The following is a 20552-nucleotide window of genomic DNA, read 5'->3' as shown; positions in this document are numbered from 1 at the left end:
GCAGGAGACACGGGTTCGTGCCCCGGTCCGGGAGGATCCCACATGCCGCGGAGCGGCTGGGCCCGTGAGCCATGGCCGCTGAGCCTGCGTGTCTGGAGCCTGTGCTCCGCAACGGGAGAGGCCACAACAGTGAGAGGCCCGCGTACAGCAAAAAAAAAAAAAAAAAATGCTATTAAAGGAACCAAATGAAGTGAGTTGGTAGTTTTTTACTGAATTTTATTTCATGCAAGAATGTCAAACAAGTATGTCAGCTTTAAACATTAAGTTGCTCCTAACTTCTACCTGTATGTGTGTGATGATAATTTTCCCAAGGATATGGATGATCTTATTTATGCTTATTTAAATAGTATATTTCAGTAAAATCCAGCCTGGCTAAATAACAAAATTAATTGATTTCCTCTCAATTTTTCTATTGTCTCTTCTCCCAACTAATAATAGTCTTCTATAAAGAATATTTCCTCCCTAATTTAATCCATTTACGTGTGGAATTATTCAACCATTTCAATACCGTAATTGTAATGACTTTTGATATATATATTAAATATATACCAAATATACATATTTGATTTTTTTTTCATATTTGATATTTTGCCCTGTGTATATAGAGTAAAAATCAAGGAGTTTAGGCAGTTTAATCAAGGAGTCACTTTATGAAACAGATGGACAATTAGAAATGCTGATCCCTAGCTGTGAGGGCTAATATCCTCCTACCTTCAAATATTAACTATCTTCATACTGTGCTTATTGAGACACTCTCTTTCTGTACTACATTAATTTCTTAGTTATTCTTTTCACCCCCCACCTTTTCTTCTTTTTATTTTTTTAAATTTATTTATTTATTTATTTATTTTTGGCTGTGTTGGGTCTTCGTTTCCGTGCAAGGGCTTTCTCTAGTTGCAGCAAGCAGGGGCCACTCTTCATAGCGGTGCGTGGGCCTCTCACTGTCGCGGCCTCTCCTGTTGTGGAGCACAAGCTCCAGACGCGCAGGCTCAGTAGTTGTGGCTCATGGGCCTAGTTGCTCCGCGGCATGTGGGATCTTCCCTGACCAGGGCTCGAACCCGTGTCCCCTGCATTGGCAGGCACACTCAGCTACTGCACCACCAGGGAAGCCCCACCTTTTCTTCTATACCTCCGCCTTCTTGTAGTATTTATACTTTCATATGCACAAGAGATATCTAGGATCTTCATTCTGTTGGCCATTGAGTAAATAAATGTGTTCAAAAAGTGTATTGCAGGGACTTCCCTGGTGGCACAGTGGTTAAGAATCTGCCTGCCAAGGCAGGGGACACGGGTTTGAGGCCAGGTCCAGGAAAATCCCACATGCCATGGAGCAACTAAGCCAGTGCGCCACAACTACTGAGCCTGCGCTCTTAGCCCGCGAGCCACAACTACTGAGCCCACGTGCCACAACTACTGGAGCCTGTGCCCCTAGAGCCTGTGCTCCGCAACAAGAGGAGCCACTGCAATGAGAAGCCCGCACACCGCAATGAAGAGTAGCCCCCGCTCGCCGCAACTAGAGAAAGCCCACACGCAGCAACAAAGACCCAATGCAGCCAAAAATATAAACAAATAAATTAATTAATTTTTAAAAAGTGTATTGCAGTTAGGGATATAGAAAAGATACGAATGATAAATGGGAATTTATTAGCTTGAAATGTATAAAAAAATATAATCAGACATAGCTATATCTATGTATCTATTAGGGAAGGTAAGTCCAAAGAATTCTAAATTTGTGGGATTATATAGCATCTTAACTGTAAAATTTTAGACAAACAGATCTAAAGTTAAAAGCAATTATCCTTAACCTTTGTTTGGTTTGTAGACCTATTTAAGAATTTAATTGAAGTTTTGGACCTATTTTCTGTAATAATGCACATCTACATACATATACAATATTTTGCCTAATCCTTATTGGAGGATAGAATTTATAGTCCCAAAACATGATAGATTTAGCTAATATGGAATACCTTCTGCTGTAACTATCTATAACTGTTGAATTTATATATGAACAATTTAATACCTAGCTGAAATCACAAGAAAGGAAAATAAATCCCCCTTCGTCAAAATGACAAACGAGCTGAAAACTAGTACAGTGGTCTTGGGGGTAGTTTGCAGATTCATATAGTCTCAGCATTTATAAACTTGGGTTTTAATGCCTACATAAGGAGAGGATATGAGGTCATGACTCTGCTCAAGGTGGGGAGCTGAAACTAAAACCTCTTCATAAAGCTAAGACCTTAGAGGACTTCCCTGGTGGCGCAGTGGTTAAGAATCCGCCTGGCAATGCAGGGGACACGGGTTTGACCTCTGGTCTGGGAAGATCCCACATGCTGCAGAGCAACTAAGCCCGTGCACCATAACTACTGAGCCTGCGTTCTAGAGCCCACAAGCCACAACTACTGAGCCCACACACCACATCTACTGAAGCCTGTGTGCCTAGAGCCCGTGCTCCATAACAAGAGAAGCCACCACAATGAGAAGCCCATGCACTGCAATGAAGAGTAGCCCCCGCTCGCTGCAACTAGAGAAAGCCCACACACAGCAGTGAAGACCCAATGCAGCCTAAATAAATAAATAAATAACTTTTAAAAAAAGCTAAGACCCTAGAAAGGCCTGTCAACCTTGATAAAGTAATAGAAGATTTTTATCATTGACCCAGAGAAAGCACAAAGGAAACTTGTTTTTATTCAGGGCTATATATGGAAAAAAGTCTTCTGTTAGAAATCAAAACCCTAGATTATACTGCACACTGGTTGAGAATCTGAAATCAACCTATCCACTTGATAAACTGAGAAGTTAGGGATTTCCCTGGAGGTCCAGTGGTAAAGAATCCACCTTACAATGCAGGGGACGTGGGTTCAATCCCTGGTCAGGGAACTAAGATCCCACATGCTGTGGGGCAACTAAGCCCACGTGCCACAACTACTGAGCTCACATGCCTCAACTAGAGAGCCCATGTGCCACAAAGTACAGAGCCCACGTGCTCTGAAACCTGCGTGCCAAAGCTACAGAGCCCACGTGCCCTGGAGCCTGTGCACTACAACTAGAAAAGAGGAAAAACCCACACGCCACAACTAGAGAGATGCCTGCGCGCCACAACGAAAGATCCCTCATGCCTCAACAAAGATCCCACGTGCCACAACTAAGACCTGATGCAGCCCCCCCATAAAATAAATATTAAAAAATAATAAAAAAATAAACTGATAAATGAACATAGAAATTAGTTCTTGGATGACTTACCTGGGACAACTATTCTAGAGGAACACTTCCACCATTCAAGCCACTTGGAATTTCCAAAGGGAGAAAATTGTCATTAAAGGTGAACTTTAGAAAATTATGGAACACGAGCAAAGTATTCATTAAGAACAAGAGTCAGTAGATGGTACAAATAGGAGAATTAACGCCCCAAGAATTTGAAATAACTGAAAATCAGGGAGAGACTAAAAATGAATATTTTAAATGTTTAAAGAGGACTTCTGTACCAGCCAAGATGCAATATAAGGAACTGTATCTACCCTCATCTGAAATGATGAAAAACAGACAAAATATATGAAGATACGGTTTTCAAGACACTATTTACCAGGCAATGCATATGAAGATCCCTGAGAGACAGAAAATAAATGAGGTAAGCCTTGCAATCTAACCAGCTTACTGACCTGGAAACCGTGGCACAAGCAGATCCTTGCAGACTCCCTGAGTTGAGGAGATGGAGCTGGGAGACCAGTGAAACCAAGTCAGTTAGAATTCTCAGGATAGAGTACTGGAGAGAAGAAAGCTACACAGTGCAAGAACTCTGGATCTCTGCATAGGTTCCATCTTGAGTATTCAGCTGAATACTGATCAGTGTATGCCTGTGAGGAAAATTACCCAAGGCTAGTGGAAAAACTACCTGAAAAATCAGAGACAACAGTTCCCAGCAATCACACCAGGCTGGAAATAGTTCCTCTTCTCACCAAACAGATTGGAAAACCTTGATGGGGTATTAAATACTTAGAGAGTCTTGTTTCAGCTAGGCCTAGACTAAAAATTTCTAATCAATTTTTATCTAAAAAATTTTATCTAAAAATTCTTAAGATCTGAAATGATCAAACTGTTTTCAAGTAATTAACTGCATCCAAAACAAAGCTCAAGGATATTAATAGAAATAGTATGATTAAAAAGATAAGTGAGAGGGAGTTTCATTTCTGAGGTGGCAGCATGAGGAGCTCTGTGAAGCTGCTCCCAAGCAAACAAGCATAACTCGTGAAAACTATTTTAAAAAACTAACCGCTTAAATTCTCTGGGCAGTGTCCTAAGGGCATACAGCAAATGAAGAAATATTTATTCAAGAAAACATCCTAAAACTTGGTGAGAACAGCAAGAGTCTATGACCCTTGAGCCATGACAAATACCATCCCTCACTCCCACCCTCAGTTCATCTGGATGGAATGCCAACTCTGGGTGGGTATGGCCAAGAAGGTAGCTTTCACTCCCCTCAGCTCCTAATCAAGGGATACAATATCTTACACAGAATGGTAGCATTTCTCATCCTCTCCAGCTCTTGAGTTAAAGAAACTAAGTTGATGGTGAGTGTGAGCAAGAGGTTGGGGGTTCCTTTTCTTCGCTCAGCCCCTACTAACAGGATAGCCACTCAACTCTAAGGATGACAGGCAGAGAATACTGCAACCCTGAACACGCTTGACCCAGGTCACTCGTAGAAGAGATGTTCTATGCTGGCAGAGGCAAGCCAAGAAGACCAGAGATTTTGCCATAAGAACAGAGAGCTCAGAAGCTTTCCCCCAAAGGAATTTGACTTTATCTGAAACAGTGTGGGGAAGTTCAACCCTAAGGACACTCTTGAAAACAATGAGATTTTGGTGATAAGCAAATAAAAAGAGACTCCTCTTAATTGAGACCAAGCAGCTACTGTATGCCAGCTAGTACACCAAAGAGAACTAAGGAAAGAAACAGCTAAGAAGAGCCCTCCTGCAGTCAGAACAAACCTCAAAGACTCCTCAAAATTTACCCCGTCTGAATTTAATTGGATCAGACTGTGGAACAATCTCTGCCCCAAGGCATTTCGAGAACAGAGCAATCAACCAGCAATTAGTGGAATCTTAACAGCTGTATGTGATAACAAATGAGTCAGAGAGCTTAACACAAAAATCAGGGAAAGAGATAGTCAAAGAGAGTCCTGCTAAAACCAATATCATCCTAGGGTGACTGTATTCATGTCCACGTCTGTGCCCTCTGAGGAGTGACACTCAAGGTTCACACTGCAGAGGAAATAGACTTCACTAAAATAGTCTGTCCCTGGTGGTCCATTGGGTAAGACCCTGTGCTCCCAATGCAGGGGGCCTGGGTTTGACCCCTGGTCTGGGAACTAGATCCTGCTTACATGCCACAACTAAGAGCCTGCATGCTGCAACTAAGAAGTCTGCATGCCTCAACCAAGACCTGGTATAGCCTAAATAAATAAATAAATATTTTTAAAAATAAAAAATAAAATAGTCTAGTCAAGTCAGTAAACAAAAAACAAGCAAAAAAATAAAAACAAAAAAAGTAGCCCTGGAGAAGTGAAAGAGTCACTGTCCAGAGTTCCTACAGTATATTACCTAAAACGTCCAGACTTCAACCAAAAATTATGACATGCATAGAAACAGGAAAGCACGATTTGTACATGGGGGAGAAAAACAGGCAAAAGAAACTACCTGTGATAGGGCCCAGATTTCAAATTTGACAAAGGCTTCCAAGCCATTATAAATATATTCAAACAATTAAAGGAAACCATTTTTAAAGAAGTAAAGGAAGTTATGATGATGATGCCTCTTCATAGAGATACTATCAGTAAAGACATAGAAATTATAAAAATAGCCAAATGGAAATTCTGGAGTTGAAAAGTACAATAACCAAAATGAAAAATTCACTAGAGGGGCTCAACAGTAAAATTGAACGGACACAAGAATGAATCAGAAAACTTGAAAATAGACTGGTAGTGATTATACAATCTGAAGAATAGAGCGGAAAAAGAATGAAGAAAAATGAACAGAGCCTCAGAACACAGTCATCATTAAGTGTACCAGTGTATCTATAAAAGGAGTATCAGAAGGAGAGAGGAGAGAGAAAGAAGCAGAAAAAAGTACTCGAAGACCTAATAGCTGAAAACTTCCCAGATATGATGAAAAATATTACACATTTAAGAAATTTAATGAATTATGAGTAGTGTAAAAGCCAAGAGATCCACAGCAAGACACATCATAGTAAAATACTGAAATCCAAAGCCAAAGAGAAAATCAAAGTGAGAGAGACAGACAGACACTCATCATGTACAAGGAAACCCCAATAAAATGAACACCTGACATCCCATGAGAAACAATGGAGGCCAGAATACATATTTAAAGTACTGAAAAAAACCTGTCAACTTACATTTAGTGAAGCCATGTTTCAAAAATGAAGCCAAAGTAAAGAGATTCTCAGATAATCCAAAACTGAGATTGCCAGCACACTTGCATTGTGAGAAATACTAAAGGGAGTTCTTCAGGCTGAAAGTAAGTGATCACTAATGGTAGTTGGAATACAAACAAACAAAATACCAAAGAGCCCAGTAAAGGTAAAAATGCAATTATAAAAGATAGTATAGGAAATCTAACAAAGAGTGGATATATGTAATGTATATGTATAACCAATTCACTTTGCTGTACAGCAGAAACTAATACAACATTGTAAAGCAACTATACTCCAATAAAAATAAAAAAAAAATAAAAGCTAGTATAAAAAGACAGTATAAATCTTCTTTTGACTGGTTTTCAAAGCAGTTGTATAAAACAATATGCAAATAATTGTTTTGGTGGACCTATAACATATAGAAATGTAATATATTTGATAATAAAAGCATAAGGAAGTAGGTGGAGGCAAAGTTGTTTTAGAGTAAGGAAATGATGGCAGATGGTAACTTGAATCCACAGGAACAAATGAAGAGAACCAGCAGTAGTGAATAAAAAGGTTAATATAACAAACTTCAAAGTATATACTTGCTCTCCTTTCTCTTCTCAGCTTATTTAATAGGCATAAAATTATATAAATTAATAATCATACCAATAGATTGCTGGTTTTATAACATATAGCTATAATTTATATAACAATAGTAGTACAAAAAGGGGGAAGAAGGAGTAGAGCTATATACAAGCAACATTTCTATGTTTTGGGACTTCCCTGGTGGTCCAGTGGGTAAGACTCTACGCTCCCAACGCAGGGGGCCTGGGTTCAATCCCTGGTCAGGGAACTAGATCCCGCATGCATGCCGCAACTAAAGATCTTGCATGCTGCAATGAAGATCCCGTATGCTGCAACTAAGACCCAGTGCAGCCAAAATAAATACATATTTTTTTAAAATTTCTATATTTTACTGGAATTAAGTTAGTAAAAATCTGAAGTTGATTCAGGTAAGGTAAGATGTATATGATTAGCCCTAGAGCAACCACTAAGAAAATAACGAAAAAATAGTGGAAAAGTTGTTAAAGGAACTAAAAAGTTATTTAGAAAATATTTACTTCATGCAAAAGGAAGCAGTAAAGAAGGAATAGAAGGCCACAAGGAAAATACAAGGCACATAGAAAACAAAAAATGGCAGACATGAATCCAGCTGTTTCAATAATCACATTAACTGTTAATGATTAAACAATCAAAAGGCAGATATTGTATAACTGGATAAAAATCAAGATCTTAACTATATGTTGTCTACAGTAGACACACTTCATAGTCAGACTCTTCCGAAAAATGGGAGGGCCTCATTCCATGAGGCCAGTATTGCTCTGCTACCAAAACCAGAGAAAGACAACTTAAGAAGGAAAAACTGCAGGTCAATATCTCTAATGAATACAGAGACAAAAATCCTCAACAAAATACTAGCAAACTGAATTCAGCAGCATAACAAAAGGATTATACACTGTAACCAACTTGGATTTATTCCAGGAATGTGAGTTGTTTAACATTTGAAAATCAATTAATGTAGTATAGGATAAGGGACAAAACCACACAATCATCTCAATAAACCCAGAAAAAAAGCATTTGACAAAACTGAGCACTTCTTCATGTTGAACATGAAGTATTCCAGCAAACTAGGAATACAAAGAAACTTCCTCAACTAGTTAAAGGGCATCTAACAAAAAAACCCTAACTAACATTATACTTAATGGCAAAGACTGGAGATCAGCAAGACCCACTTAAGATCAATAATAAGACACGGATGTACATTTTTACCACGTCTATTCAACATTTTATTGGAGGTTTAATCCAGGACAATTAGACATGAAAAGTAAATAAAAGGTATCTAGATTGTAAAGGAAGAAATAAAACTATATTTATATATTGCACAATCTTATATATAGAAAATCCTGAGGAATCCACAAAAAAAGCTATTATAAGTAACAAATGAATTCAGCAAGTTTTCAGGACATAAGACTAGTATATATAAAACAGTTGCATTTCTGTACAGTAGCAGTGAATAAATAGAAAATGAAATTGAGAAAACAATTCCATCTACAATAAAATAGAATTTAAAAACCTTAGGAATCAATTTAACAAAATAAGTGCAAAACTTATATTCTGAAAAGTACAAAACACCACTGAGGTAGAATGTCACTGAGAGTTACAGAATAGGGAGCCCCAAGAATCTCTCTCTCCACTGAAGCAATAATTAAGCTGGCAAAACCTGTCAGAATCAGCTGGAGGGGTGTTTAATGAAGAAAGAAGCTGCTAAATTCTGATAAGAGAGCACTGTGGTATTTTTGCCACAGCCATCTCACATTTTCTACTTCAGTGATGGCCAAGGGGATGGTGACCCATGTTCCTGGTGTGACTTGTTGCTATTAGACGAGGCAGTACAGACCTTGTTCTTAAAGCATTATGGTTGTGCATTTTTGACTTGTCTGGTGACTTCCTGAGGAATTGGCTCAGGGGCTTACCTTAGTTTGACTCTCCCAAGCATTCCCTTAGAGCTGGAGTGGCCTCACAGCTAGTGTTTGTGGAAAATATTTAAAGGTATGTACTGTCCACAGCTGCCTGGGTTAAGGGACAACAGACAGGACAAGCAGCAGACAGACTGAAAAGCCTAGAAGAGACTGGGAAAGGAGATATATGGGGAATAGAGGCTTTGAAAATCTCCCATGTATACTGAGGAATCAGTACACAAGGGCACAAACATATCCAGAGCTAGCATATCCAGAGCTAAACACATGTTCAGCAAACACTGGAGAAGACCCTAAGCTTTCACCTCTGACTGCTTTTTAGGCTCTATGTAAATAGGAAATCAAGGCTGAAGAAGACTTGTAAATAGCTTGACCCAAAACTTCCAAAATTTAAAGAAAGATAGGAATCCAAGATGCTCAATGAACACTAAGTAGGGTAAATTCAAGGAGGTACCTTATAATCAAGCTGTCAAAGCCAAAGAAGGAGAGAATCTTGAAAACAGCAAGAGGGAAGTGACTAATCTTGTACAGGAGATTCTCAATAAGGTCAACAGCCAGTTTCTCATCAGAAACCAGGGAAGTCAAAAGACAGTGGCATAGCATAGGGCTGAAAGAAAAGAAACCATCAACCAAGAATTCTATAACCAACAAAACTACCTTCAGAAATGAAGGAGGGCTTCCCTGGTGGTGCAGTGGATAAGAATCTGCCTGCCAATGCAGGGAACACGGGTTCGATCCCTGGTCTGGGAAGATCCCACATGCCGCGGAGCAACTAAGCCCATGCGCCACAACTACTGAAGCCTGTGTGCCTAGAGCCCGTGCTCTGCAATAAGAGAAGCCACTGCAGTGAGAAGCCCGCGCACCACAACGAAGAGTAGCCCCCGCTCACTACAACTAGAGAAAGCCTGTGTCCAGCAACAAAGACCCAACACAGCCAAAAAAAAAAAAAAAAGAAAGAAAGAAAAGAAAAGGAGAGGGAATTCCCTGGCAGTCCAGTGGTTAGGACTTGGCACTTTCACTGCCAGGGCTCCAGATTTGATATCTGGTTGGGCAACTAAGATCCCACAAACCAAACAGTGTGGCCAAAAAAAAAAAAAGTAGAGGAAGTTCATCACCAGTAAACCTACCCTACAAGGAATGCTAAAGGAATGCTAAAGGAAGTATTTCAGAATAAAATGAAAAGGCAGTAGACAGTAACTCAAAGCCAGACAAAGAAATAAAGAACACTGGTAAAAGTTACTAAAATAACAGAAAAGCCAAGTATCTTTTTTATTTTGTTTTTTTGGCCTCGCCAGAGACATGCAGGATCTTAGTTCCCTGACCAGGGATCAAAGCCATGCCCCCTATAGTGGAAGCACAGAGTCTTCACCACTAGACCACCAGGGAAGTCCTTCTTTAGTTTTTAAAAGCCAAGTATATTGTATTTTTGGTTAGTAACTTTATGTGATTTAAAAGCAAATGCATAAAACATCTATTATAAAATCTGTTAATAGATATAAAATGTATAAGTACATAATTTAGGACAGTAGCAATACAAAGGAAGGAAGGCACTGTATACAAGCAGAATTTTGATATGCTAATGAAGGTAACTTAGTATCAATTCAAACGAGATTGTTATAAATTTAAGATGTTAATTATAATCCCCATGGTAAGCACTTAAGAAAATAACTTAAAAATATTTGAGGAAATTCCCTGGCGGTGGTGGATAGGACTCCATGCTTCCACTGCACCCTTGCACCCCAGCTCAGGAACTAAGATCCCACATGCCACGTGGTACAGCCAAAAAAAAGAAAAAAGGCAGAGTAAGTATTTCCTTATCAGTAATCCCCTTAAATGGATTAAATTAAAAGGTAGATTGGCAGAATGAATTTAAAAAATAATCACACTAAATCTTGTCTCTAAGAGACTCACTTTATTTATTTTAAAAAATAAACATGATATTCACTGAGCAGATTTTTTTTTTTTTGGCTGCACCATGTGGCTTGTGGACATCTTAGTTACCTGACCAGGGATCAAGCCTGTGTCCCCTGCAATGGAAGTGCAGAGCCCTAACCACTGGACCACCAGGGAATTACCACAAGAGACTGACTTTAGATCCAATGACACAAATAGGCTGAAGTGAAAAAATAAAAACAGATATTCCTTACAAGTAGTAACCAAAAGAGAGCTGAGGTGGCTATAATAGTATTTAACAAAATAGGTTTTATGTCACAATTGTTACAAGAGACAAAGACATTACATATTTTATTTATTTATTTATTGGCCACGCTACGTAACATGTAGGATCTCAGTTCCCTGACCAGGGATTGAACCTGGGCCACAGCAGTGAAAGCCTGGAATCCTAATCACTAGGCCGCCAGGGAACTCCCACGTATCTATTTTAAAACGTTAAGAAGGGACTTCCCTGGTGGCACAGTGGTTAAGAATCCGCTTGCCAATGCAGGGGATGGGTTTGATCCCTGGTCTGGGAAGATCCCACATGCCATGGAGCAACTAAGCCTGTGCGCCACAACTACTGAGCCCAGGTGCTGCAACTACTGAAGCCCACGCGCTCTAGGGCCCATGTGCCACAACTACTGAGCCTGTATGCTGCAACTACTGAAACCTGTGCACCTAGAGCCCATGTGCCACAACTACTGAGCCCACATGCTGCAACTACTGAAGCCCGCGTGCCTAGAGCCCATGCTCTGCAACAAGGGAAGCCACCACAATGAGAAGCCCGCGCACCACAATGAAGAGTAGCCCCCACTCGCTGCAACTAGAGAAAGCTTGAGCGCAGCAACGAGGACCTAACGCAGCCAAAAATAATAATAAAATGTTAAGAAGATATAGCAATTATAATCACATACATATATAACAACAGTACCCCAAAATATATGAAGCAAAAATTGACAGAATTGAAAGGAGAAATACACAGTTATGTAATAATTGTTGAAGACTTCACTACTTAATTTTATTTATTTTTTATTTAGATATAATTGACATATAACATTATATTAGTCTCGGTATACGACATAATTCTTTTCTTGTGCTGAGAACTTTTAAGATTTAATCTCTTAGAAACTTTCAAAAAAACAATACAGTATTATTAACTATAGTCACTATGCTGTACATTACATCCTGAGGACTTACTTATTTTATAAATAAGGAGTTTGTATATTTTGACCACTTTTATCCATTTTGCTCACCTCTCACTCCCAATCTCTGGCAACCACAAACTGTTCTCTGTATCTATGATTTGGTTTTCTTTGTTTTTTGTTTGTTTGTTTTTAGACTCCTCATGTAAGTGAACCCATATGGTATTTGTCTTTCTCTGACTTATTTCACTTAGCATAATGTCCTCAAGGTCCATCCATGTTGTTGCAAATGGCAGCAATGATATCATTGTGGTTTTAATGTGTATTTCCCTGATGATTGTGAGCACCTTTTATTTTTGGCTGCGTTGGGTTTTCATTGCTGCGCATGGCCTTTCTCTAGTTGTGACGAGCAGGTGCTACTCTTCATTGAGGTGTGTGGGCTTCTCATTGTGGTGGCTTCTCTTGTTGTGGAGCACGGGCTCTAGGTACACAGGCTTCAGTAGTTGCAGTACGTTGGCTTAGTTGTTGTGGCACACGAGCTCTAGGGTGCGTGGGCTTCAGTAGTTGTAGTGCGCAGGCTCAGTAGTTGTGGCTCGCGGGGTCTAGACCGCAGGCTCAGTAGTGGTGAGTGGTGCACAGGCTTAGTTGCTCCACGGCATGTGTGATCTTCCCAGGCCAGGGGTTGAACCCACGTCCCCTGCATTGGTAGGTGAATTCTTAATCACTGTACCACCAGGGAAGTTCTTGAGCACCTTTTCATGTACCTGTTGGCCATCTGTATGTCTTCTTTGGGAAGAAAATGTCTGTTTAGCTCCTCTGCCCATTTTTAAATCAGATTTTTTTTTTTGCTATTGAGTTATATGAATTCTTTATGTATTTTGTATATTAATTATTTATCAGATGTATGATTTGCAAATATTTTCTCCCATTCGGTAGGTTGCCTTTTCGTTTTGTTGATGGTTTCCTTTACAGTACAGAAGCTTTTCAGTTTGATGTAGTCCCACTTGTTTGTTTCTGCTTTTGTTGCCTTTGCTTTTGGTGTCAAATCAAAAAAAAAAACTTGCCAACTCAGTTGTCAAGGAGCTTATTGCCTATGTTTTCTTCTAGGAGTTTTAGCGCTCTGGGTCTTATGTTTAAGTCTTTAATCCATTTTGACTTGATTTTTGTATATGATGTAAGATGGGGTCCAGTTTCATTCTTTTGCATGTGGCTGTCCAGTTTTTCCAACACCATTTATTGAAGCTACTATCTTCTCCCAATTGTCTCTTTTTGTTAGTTAATTAATAGCCATGAATTAATTAGCCACATATGCATGGGCTTTTTTATAGCTCTGTTTTCTGTTCCATTGATCTATGTGTCTGTTTTTATGCCAATACCATACTGTTTTGGTTGCTATAGTTTTGTAATATAGTTTGAAATCAGAGAGTATAATGCCTCCAGCTTTGTTCTTCTTTCTCAAGATTGCTATGACTATTCACTGTCTTTCATGTTTCCAGAAAGCATTTGGGATTGTTTGTTCTATTTCTGTGAAAAATGCCATTGGATTTTGATAGGTATTTCACTGAATCTGTAGATAGCTTTGGGTAGTACGGATATCTTAACAATATTATTTCTTCCAATCCATGAGCACAGAATATCTTTCCATTTATTTGTGTTTTCTTCAATTTTTTTCATCAGTGTCTTATAGTTTCCAGTGTACAGGTCTTTCACATCCTTGGTTAAATTTATTCCTAGGTATTTTATTCTTTTTGGTGCAATTGTAAATAGAATTGTTTTTCTTAATTTCTTTTTCTGACAGTTTGCTCTTAGTGTATAGAGATGCAACTGATTTTTGCATATTGAATTTGTATCCTGCAACTTTACTGAGTTCACTGACTAATTCTAACAGTTTTTTTGGTTGAGTTTTTAGGTTTTCCTAGATACATTATTATGTCATTTGCAAATAGAGACCGTTTTACATCTTTCTTTCCAATTTGGATGCCTTGTATTTCTTTTACTTGCCTAATTGCTGTGGCTAGGGCTCCCAGCACTATGTTGAATAAGTGGCAAGAGTGGGCATCCTTGTTCTGTTCTTTATCTTAGAGGAAAACCTTTAAACTTTTCACCATTGAGTATGATATTAGCTGTGGATACTTTAAATAATGAACGGAAGACCATCCATCCAAAAATGGTGAAGATCAAAAATGAAATAGAAGACTGTATGATACTTTAAACCAACTAGATCTAACAGAAATACGTGATCTCCACCCAACAACAGGATATAGATTCTTCTCAAGTGAAAATGTATATTCTGTAGGATAGACCATATGTTAGATCACAAAATGAGTCTCAGAAATTTTTAAAAGATTGGAACCATACAAAGTTTCTTCTCTAACCATGATGGAATGAAACTAGTCATCAATAACAGAAAGAAAAACTGGAAAATTCACACATACTGGAAATTAAACAACACACCCTTAACCAATGGGTCAAATAATACATCACAAGGAAAATTAGAAAATACTTGGAGATGAATGAAAATGAAAACACAACATACCCAAACTTAAGGAATTATATAGCAAAAGCAGTGCTGATAGAGGAATTCATAGCTGCCCTAGCCTACATTTAAAAAGAAAGATGTCAAATTACAACCTAACTTTATACCTTAAGGAACTAGAAAAAGAAGAGCAAATAAAACCCAAAGCTAGCAGAAGGAAGGAAATAATAAAGATTAGAATAGAGATAAATGAAATAAAAAATAGAAAAACAATAGAGAGTTTAATGAAATAGAGAAAAAAAGGTCAACAAAAGTTGGCTTTTTGAAAAGATCAACAAAATTGACAAACTTTTATAGCTAAGCTAAGAAAAAAAAGAGAGAAGACATAAATTACTAAAGTCAGATATGAAACTGGGTACATTACTCTGACCTCATAGAAAAATGATTATAGGATAATAATGAATAATTGTACACCAACAAGTTAGATAACCTAGATGAAATGCACAAATACTTGAATTACCAATACTGCCTCAAGAAGAAATAGGAAATCTGAATAAGTATATATCAAGAGATTGAATCAGTAATTAAAAACCTCCCAACAAAGTAAAGCCCTGGACTAGATAGCTTCACTGGTGAATTCTACCAAACTTTTAAAGAAGAATTAATACTAATCCTTCTCACATTCTTCCAAAATATATAAGAGGTAATGATTCTAAAGCCAGCATTACTCTGTTACCAAAGCTAGAAAAAGATATCACAAAAAAGAAAATTACCGAATCAACAAAATACTAGCAAACTGAATCGAGCAGCATATTAAAAGGATTATACACCAAGACCAAGTGGGATTTTCCCCAGGAATTGTAAGTGTGGTTCAACATCAGGAAATCAATCAGGGTAATACATTTCATTAAAAGAATGAAGGAACAAAACCATCTGATCATTTCAATTGATGCCGAAAAAGCATTTGATAAAATCCAACACCTTTTCATGATAAAAATCGATTCCTGATTTCAAAACTTAGCAAACTAGGAGTAGAAGGGAACTTCTTCTACATGATAAAAGGCATTTATCAAAAACCGGCAGTTAACATCATACTCAATGGCAAAGGACCAAAAGCTTTCCCCCTAAGACTGGGAACAAGACAAGGATGTCTGCTTTCACCACTGCTGTTCAACATTGTACTAGAAGTTCCAGCCAGAGCAATTAGGCAAGAAAAAAAGACATCTAAAATGGAAAAGAAGTAGAATTACCTCTTTTCACACATGATACTATATATGGAAAATCCTATATATAGAAAATCCTAAAGAATCCACAAAAATTTATTAGAGTGAATGAATGAATTCAGCAAAGTTGAAGGGTATAAGATCAATATACAAAATTCACTTGTATTTCTGTACACAAGCAATAAGCACTCAAAAAAGGAAATTGAGAATACAATTCTTTTTACAATAGCATCAAAAAGAGTAAAATACTTAGGAATAAATCTAACCAAGGAGATGCAAAACTTGTAAACTGAAAACTATAAAACATTGCTGAAATAAATTAAAGAAGACTGAAATAAATGGAAAGGTATTCATGTATATGCATTGGCAGACTTATTATTAAGATGGCAATACTTCCCAAAGGGATTTACAAAATCAATATAATCCTTTCCAAAATCCCAGCAGCTTTTTTGCAGAAATGGAAAAGCTGGTCCTAAAATTTACATAGAATTTTAAGTGACCTGGAATAGTTAAAACAATTTTGAAAAAGGAAAACAAAGTTGGAGGACTCACAATTCGTGACCTCAAACTTACTACAAAGCTACCTTGTATCAAAAAACATGGTATCAAGAGAAAGAGGAGACAAGCCACAGACTAGGAGAAAATATTTTCAAAAGATGTATCTGATAAAGGACTGTTATCCAAATATACAAAGAACTCTGAAAATTCAGTAATAAGAAAATGAACAACCCGGTTAAAAATGGACAAAAGACCTGATCAGATACCTCACCAGAGAACATATACAGATGACAATTAAGCATATGAAAAGATTCTCCATATCATATATCATTAGGGAATTGCAACTTTAAACAACATTGCAATATCACTACACACCCCTCAGGATTGCTTTTCCCACTACACCATGATGCTTCTGTAGGTATTCATTTTCATCCATGTAACCTTTTAGGATTACTCTTTTTTTTTTTTTCAATAAATTTATTTATTTATTTTTGGCTGTGTTGGGTCTTCGTTGCTACATGCGGGCTTTCTCTAGTTGTGGCAAGCAGGGGCTACTCTTCGATATGGTGCGCGGGCTTCTCATAGGGGTGGCTTCTCTTGTTGTGGAGCACTGGCTCTAGGCACGTGGGCTTCAGTAGTTGTGGCATGCCGGGTCAGTAGTTGTGGCCCGCAGGCTCTAGAGTGCAGGTTCAGTAGTTGTGGCACACGGGCTTATTTGCTCCACGGCATGTGAGATCTTCCCAGACCAGGGCTTGAACCTATGTCTCCTGTATTGGCAGGCGGATTCTTAACCACTATGCCACTCGGGAAGTCCAGGATTACTCTTATCTTTACTGATCTTTTTGTTCTTCAGATATAATACTAACTTGTTTTTACCACACCAATATAACCGTGTGATGTTTGCATTATAGCACACTTTAGCACATATCAAGTATATACTACCTGGATTTTAGATTTTTTTAAAATTAAATTCTCCACCAAACCTTGTGTAATATCTTGCCTATATTGAGTCCTAAAAGAATAGTTAGTAGGTGAATTGTTCCTAGCTGAAGAGAAGAAGGCTTTGTGAAGGAAGTAGATTTGAGCACACCCTTGAAGTATTTGTGGAATCCAATGGATGGAGAGATCTAAAGGTGGAAGAGCTACCGAGCAAAGTCATAGTAGCTGCAAGTACAATGCATTCAGGATGTATGTATTAAAGTAAAAATGCCTGAATAAGGATGTGGCAGTAGGAATGGAAACCTGAAACGTTTCAGAAACTAGGTCTCATATTTGTGATATTGAACACGGGCAAGGTCCCTAGCACTTGGAGATTTGGGGGTAGGACACCAACCACTGAAGAAACCCTATATTTACAAAGAATTTGAGATGATAGTCTATTATGTCAATCATACTTATATTTTTAAAGGGAAGGAAACAAAGTTGACCTTTTAAAAAAAAAATGTGGGAGCATGAAATGAAACACCCAACTTGTCTTGGGTTTTGCTAATGAGCATGGTTGTTATGCTTATATTATCTGTCACTAGATGGAGTCCGTGAGTCCAGACAACTTTTGGTTGGACTTTTCTACATAACTCTTCCAATGATTCCTGTTCTGTGCCTTTGAAAAGTGGAGTAATACTTTTTTTTAAAAATTGACAAATGGGTTTGAATGGCAGAATTTTTAGATTTGCCTTACAAGAAAAACCATTAGTTTATAAAACAGCAAAGTGATCTTTTCAATTCTTCACATTCCCACACTCCAAATTTTTTTTTGAAAAAGATCTCTAAAAACCACACTTTAATATCAGTTCTAAATCTTTCTGGTATTGAGTATTTTAATATAATTAATTATTGAAAGTGAGTTTAAAAATTAAGTTGTTATCCTCTGTTCGAGTGCCCTCCCCCATCCCCAAGAGCTCTTGATTTCAACCCAGTTACACATTTCCCCCCACCTCCTGTAAATTTTGCTTCAAATACTAGTAAGAACAGTTGTTACACTGCTTACTAAGTGTCAATATTTAGCACAGCACAGCAGGTGTCTGCATTTCTAAAACCTTACACGGCATAAGGCATCATGAGAGAAAGGCCCAGATAAGTAATTTTTCTTTATTAAGGCTGCCAAAGGTAAGAAACCGGAGGCTGATAATAGGTAATAGTTATAAGCTTACTTTGCTTTATGTTGTTTACTTTGTTTTATGTTGGGACTAGGCAACATGTGGATGAGTACATGAAGTAGTTGCAGAAAGTTATCTTGGGAGCTCTCTAGGCCCCAGTTAAACTTGCTCAGTTAGTCTGTATACAAGGCAACATGTGGACAAGTTATGATCGAATTCCTTTTTTGTCTTTCTGATACAGCACGTGCCCTTATAGTCGGCCTCCTTTTGGCTATGGAAATTTTCCAAGTGCAGTGCCAGAATGCCTTGGTTATTATGAAGACAGATGCCAGAACCATGAGGCTATGTTTTCAGCTTTAAATAGAGACTATCCTTATGGAGACTACCCAGATGAACGTGCTCACAGCGAAGATTTTTGGAGTTGTGAGAGCATGGATGGGACCTCTTACTGTAACAGTCATAGCCACAGTGGGGAAGAATACTTAAATCTCGTGCCTCAGCTGGACACTGGAGCCTTGGAAAGTGTCTTCACAGCCCCGACATCAACTCCCTCTAACATCCAGCAAGTCAATGTCACTGACAGTGATGATGAGGAAGAAGAAAAAGTGCTCAAGAATTTATAATTATAAAACAAATATGTACAGAAAATAAATATTGCTTAAAATATATTCTGGGTCACTTGATGTGAAAAAAAGAGCCTAGAATGCTTTGCTGAGAGTTTTCAGCTGTGATCTGAGGAGTCAAAACCAAATGCAATTTATGCCTTCATAAACTTTTGATTAGTGAAACTGGAATCCTGATGTTTCATCGTAGGAATATTTAAGATATGAAGTAGTTTATTTTTATGGCTGAAATTTGCATCAGCGTATATTATCATTACTTTATCTTGGAACGTGCAAAACACTGAATCCTCACAATTATATGTGAGGGGAAAGGGGGTGTATAATCTGGCATGACAAGTGTGATTTGTATTTTATCTCAGGATACATTTATTTTTCTTTATATGATGTTTTGTTTGGTGTTTATGTAATACTTATGGATGTTTCACTTTTTATGTAACATTTTGAAAATATTTTGATAACTTTTAGTAGTAAATTGGGACTCAGTTACTAAATTTAATTTACACTAATAACCAATTATAAGTTGCAAATATGTTTTAATGGAACCTGAGTAATTCCTTCAGCTAAATTAGTCATTTCTGTTCCTAAACATTCTCATCATCTTTTTTAGATATCTTTTTACATTTGGTATGCATTGTTCTACTTTTGTTATAATTAAATAAACATAGAGAAAATTGTTCTTGTTGGATGTTTTCTGTTTGGGAGACAGAAATAAGCAAAATGAGTATTGCTCAAATGAGAATGGGTTCCATACCACATGCAGATATTCATTTTAACTTAATAGTCTCTAGAATTATACAGATCCTATTAGCTTACTTGAAACTGTATCAACAAAGATGGTGTGCACATATTATGATGCCATTTCCAAACTCTTTACAGATGTGTACCTATGACTTAAAGACTCCCTAAATGGAAGAGCTCTTCCAGATTTGGTCCAGGCAGCTGTCTTTAAAACCATGGAGTTCATTTAAGAGCACCTGGAATTTGTTTAATTCATAATGAGCAAAAAAATCCTATTTGCGATGTGGCCTCTGGGTAAATGCCCACTTATGGATGGAGAGAACCATATTAGAACAGGATCAGAACAACCAGAGTTGGGATCAGGGTAAAAGAGATCTACAAGACACAAAGTGAATTGATGATCAGAAATCACCACAAACCAATACACTTTTCTCTCAATGATCTGTATAATTTATGCAAATTGAGATCTTTTACTTAAAACTGCTTGGAAATTATGTATGGAAACCTATACTAAGCTTCCAACTTCTTGCTTTACTAAACCTGTTCCTTAAGCAAAGGCTGTTACTGTATGATACATTTCATCAACCATACACTTAATTGTATGTAACATTTCCTCTTCCCAATAAAATTTTTATTTTCACATTTTATATTTATTATTACTCTGTGCAATATCATCTGAATGTGGTTAAAGACCAAAACTTGAATTTCTTGGTAGAGAATAAACATGTAACTTCACATTGGAGCTACAGCACATTTGATGTCTACACCATGACAGATGTCTACACCGTTGTATGTGACAGTTTGAGCCATTTTATCCCATTTCATTTTAATCGCACCTTAGTGACTGAACTGGGTTTTGATCACAGACCTTATTCT

General features: G+C 37.7%; 1 protein-coding gene across 2 annotated transcripts in view; it reads left to right on the top strand.

Moving 5' to 3' along the window:
• The window catches only part of SOX30 (SRY-box transcription factor 30), a 34062-nt gene extending 13777 nt beyond the window's left edge, over positions 1-20285 (top strand). Inside the window, exon 5 of one of the 2 annotated variants that reach the window (XM_022590284.2) lies at positions 18557-20285. In XM_022590284.2, the coding sequence (XP_022445992.1) occupies positions 18557-18938 (382 nt within the window). In that variant the 3' untranslated portion in view covers positions 18939-20285. The remainder of the gene's footprint in view (positions 1-18556) is intronic. The other variant, XM_022590285.2, reaches the window with a different exon arrangement.
• Positions 20286-20552: the final 267 nt, after the last annotated feature.

This window comes from Delphinapterus leucas, chromosome 3, assembly GCF_059928025.1.
Source record: "Delphinapterus leucas isolate spDelLeu-1000000601 "Yukka" chromosome 3, BTC_Dleu_Yukka2, whole genome shotgun sequence".
Classification (NCBI taxonomy): Eukaryota; Metazoa; Chordata; class Mammalia; order Artiodactyla; family Monodontidae; genus Delphinapterus; species Delphinapterus leucas.
Note: the sequence above shows the minus strand (reverse complement) of the source record. Positions and strands in the feature narration are given on the sequence as shown.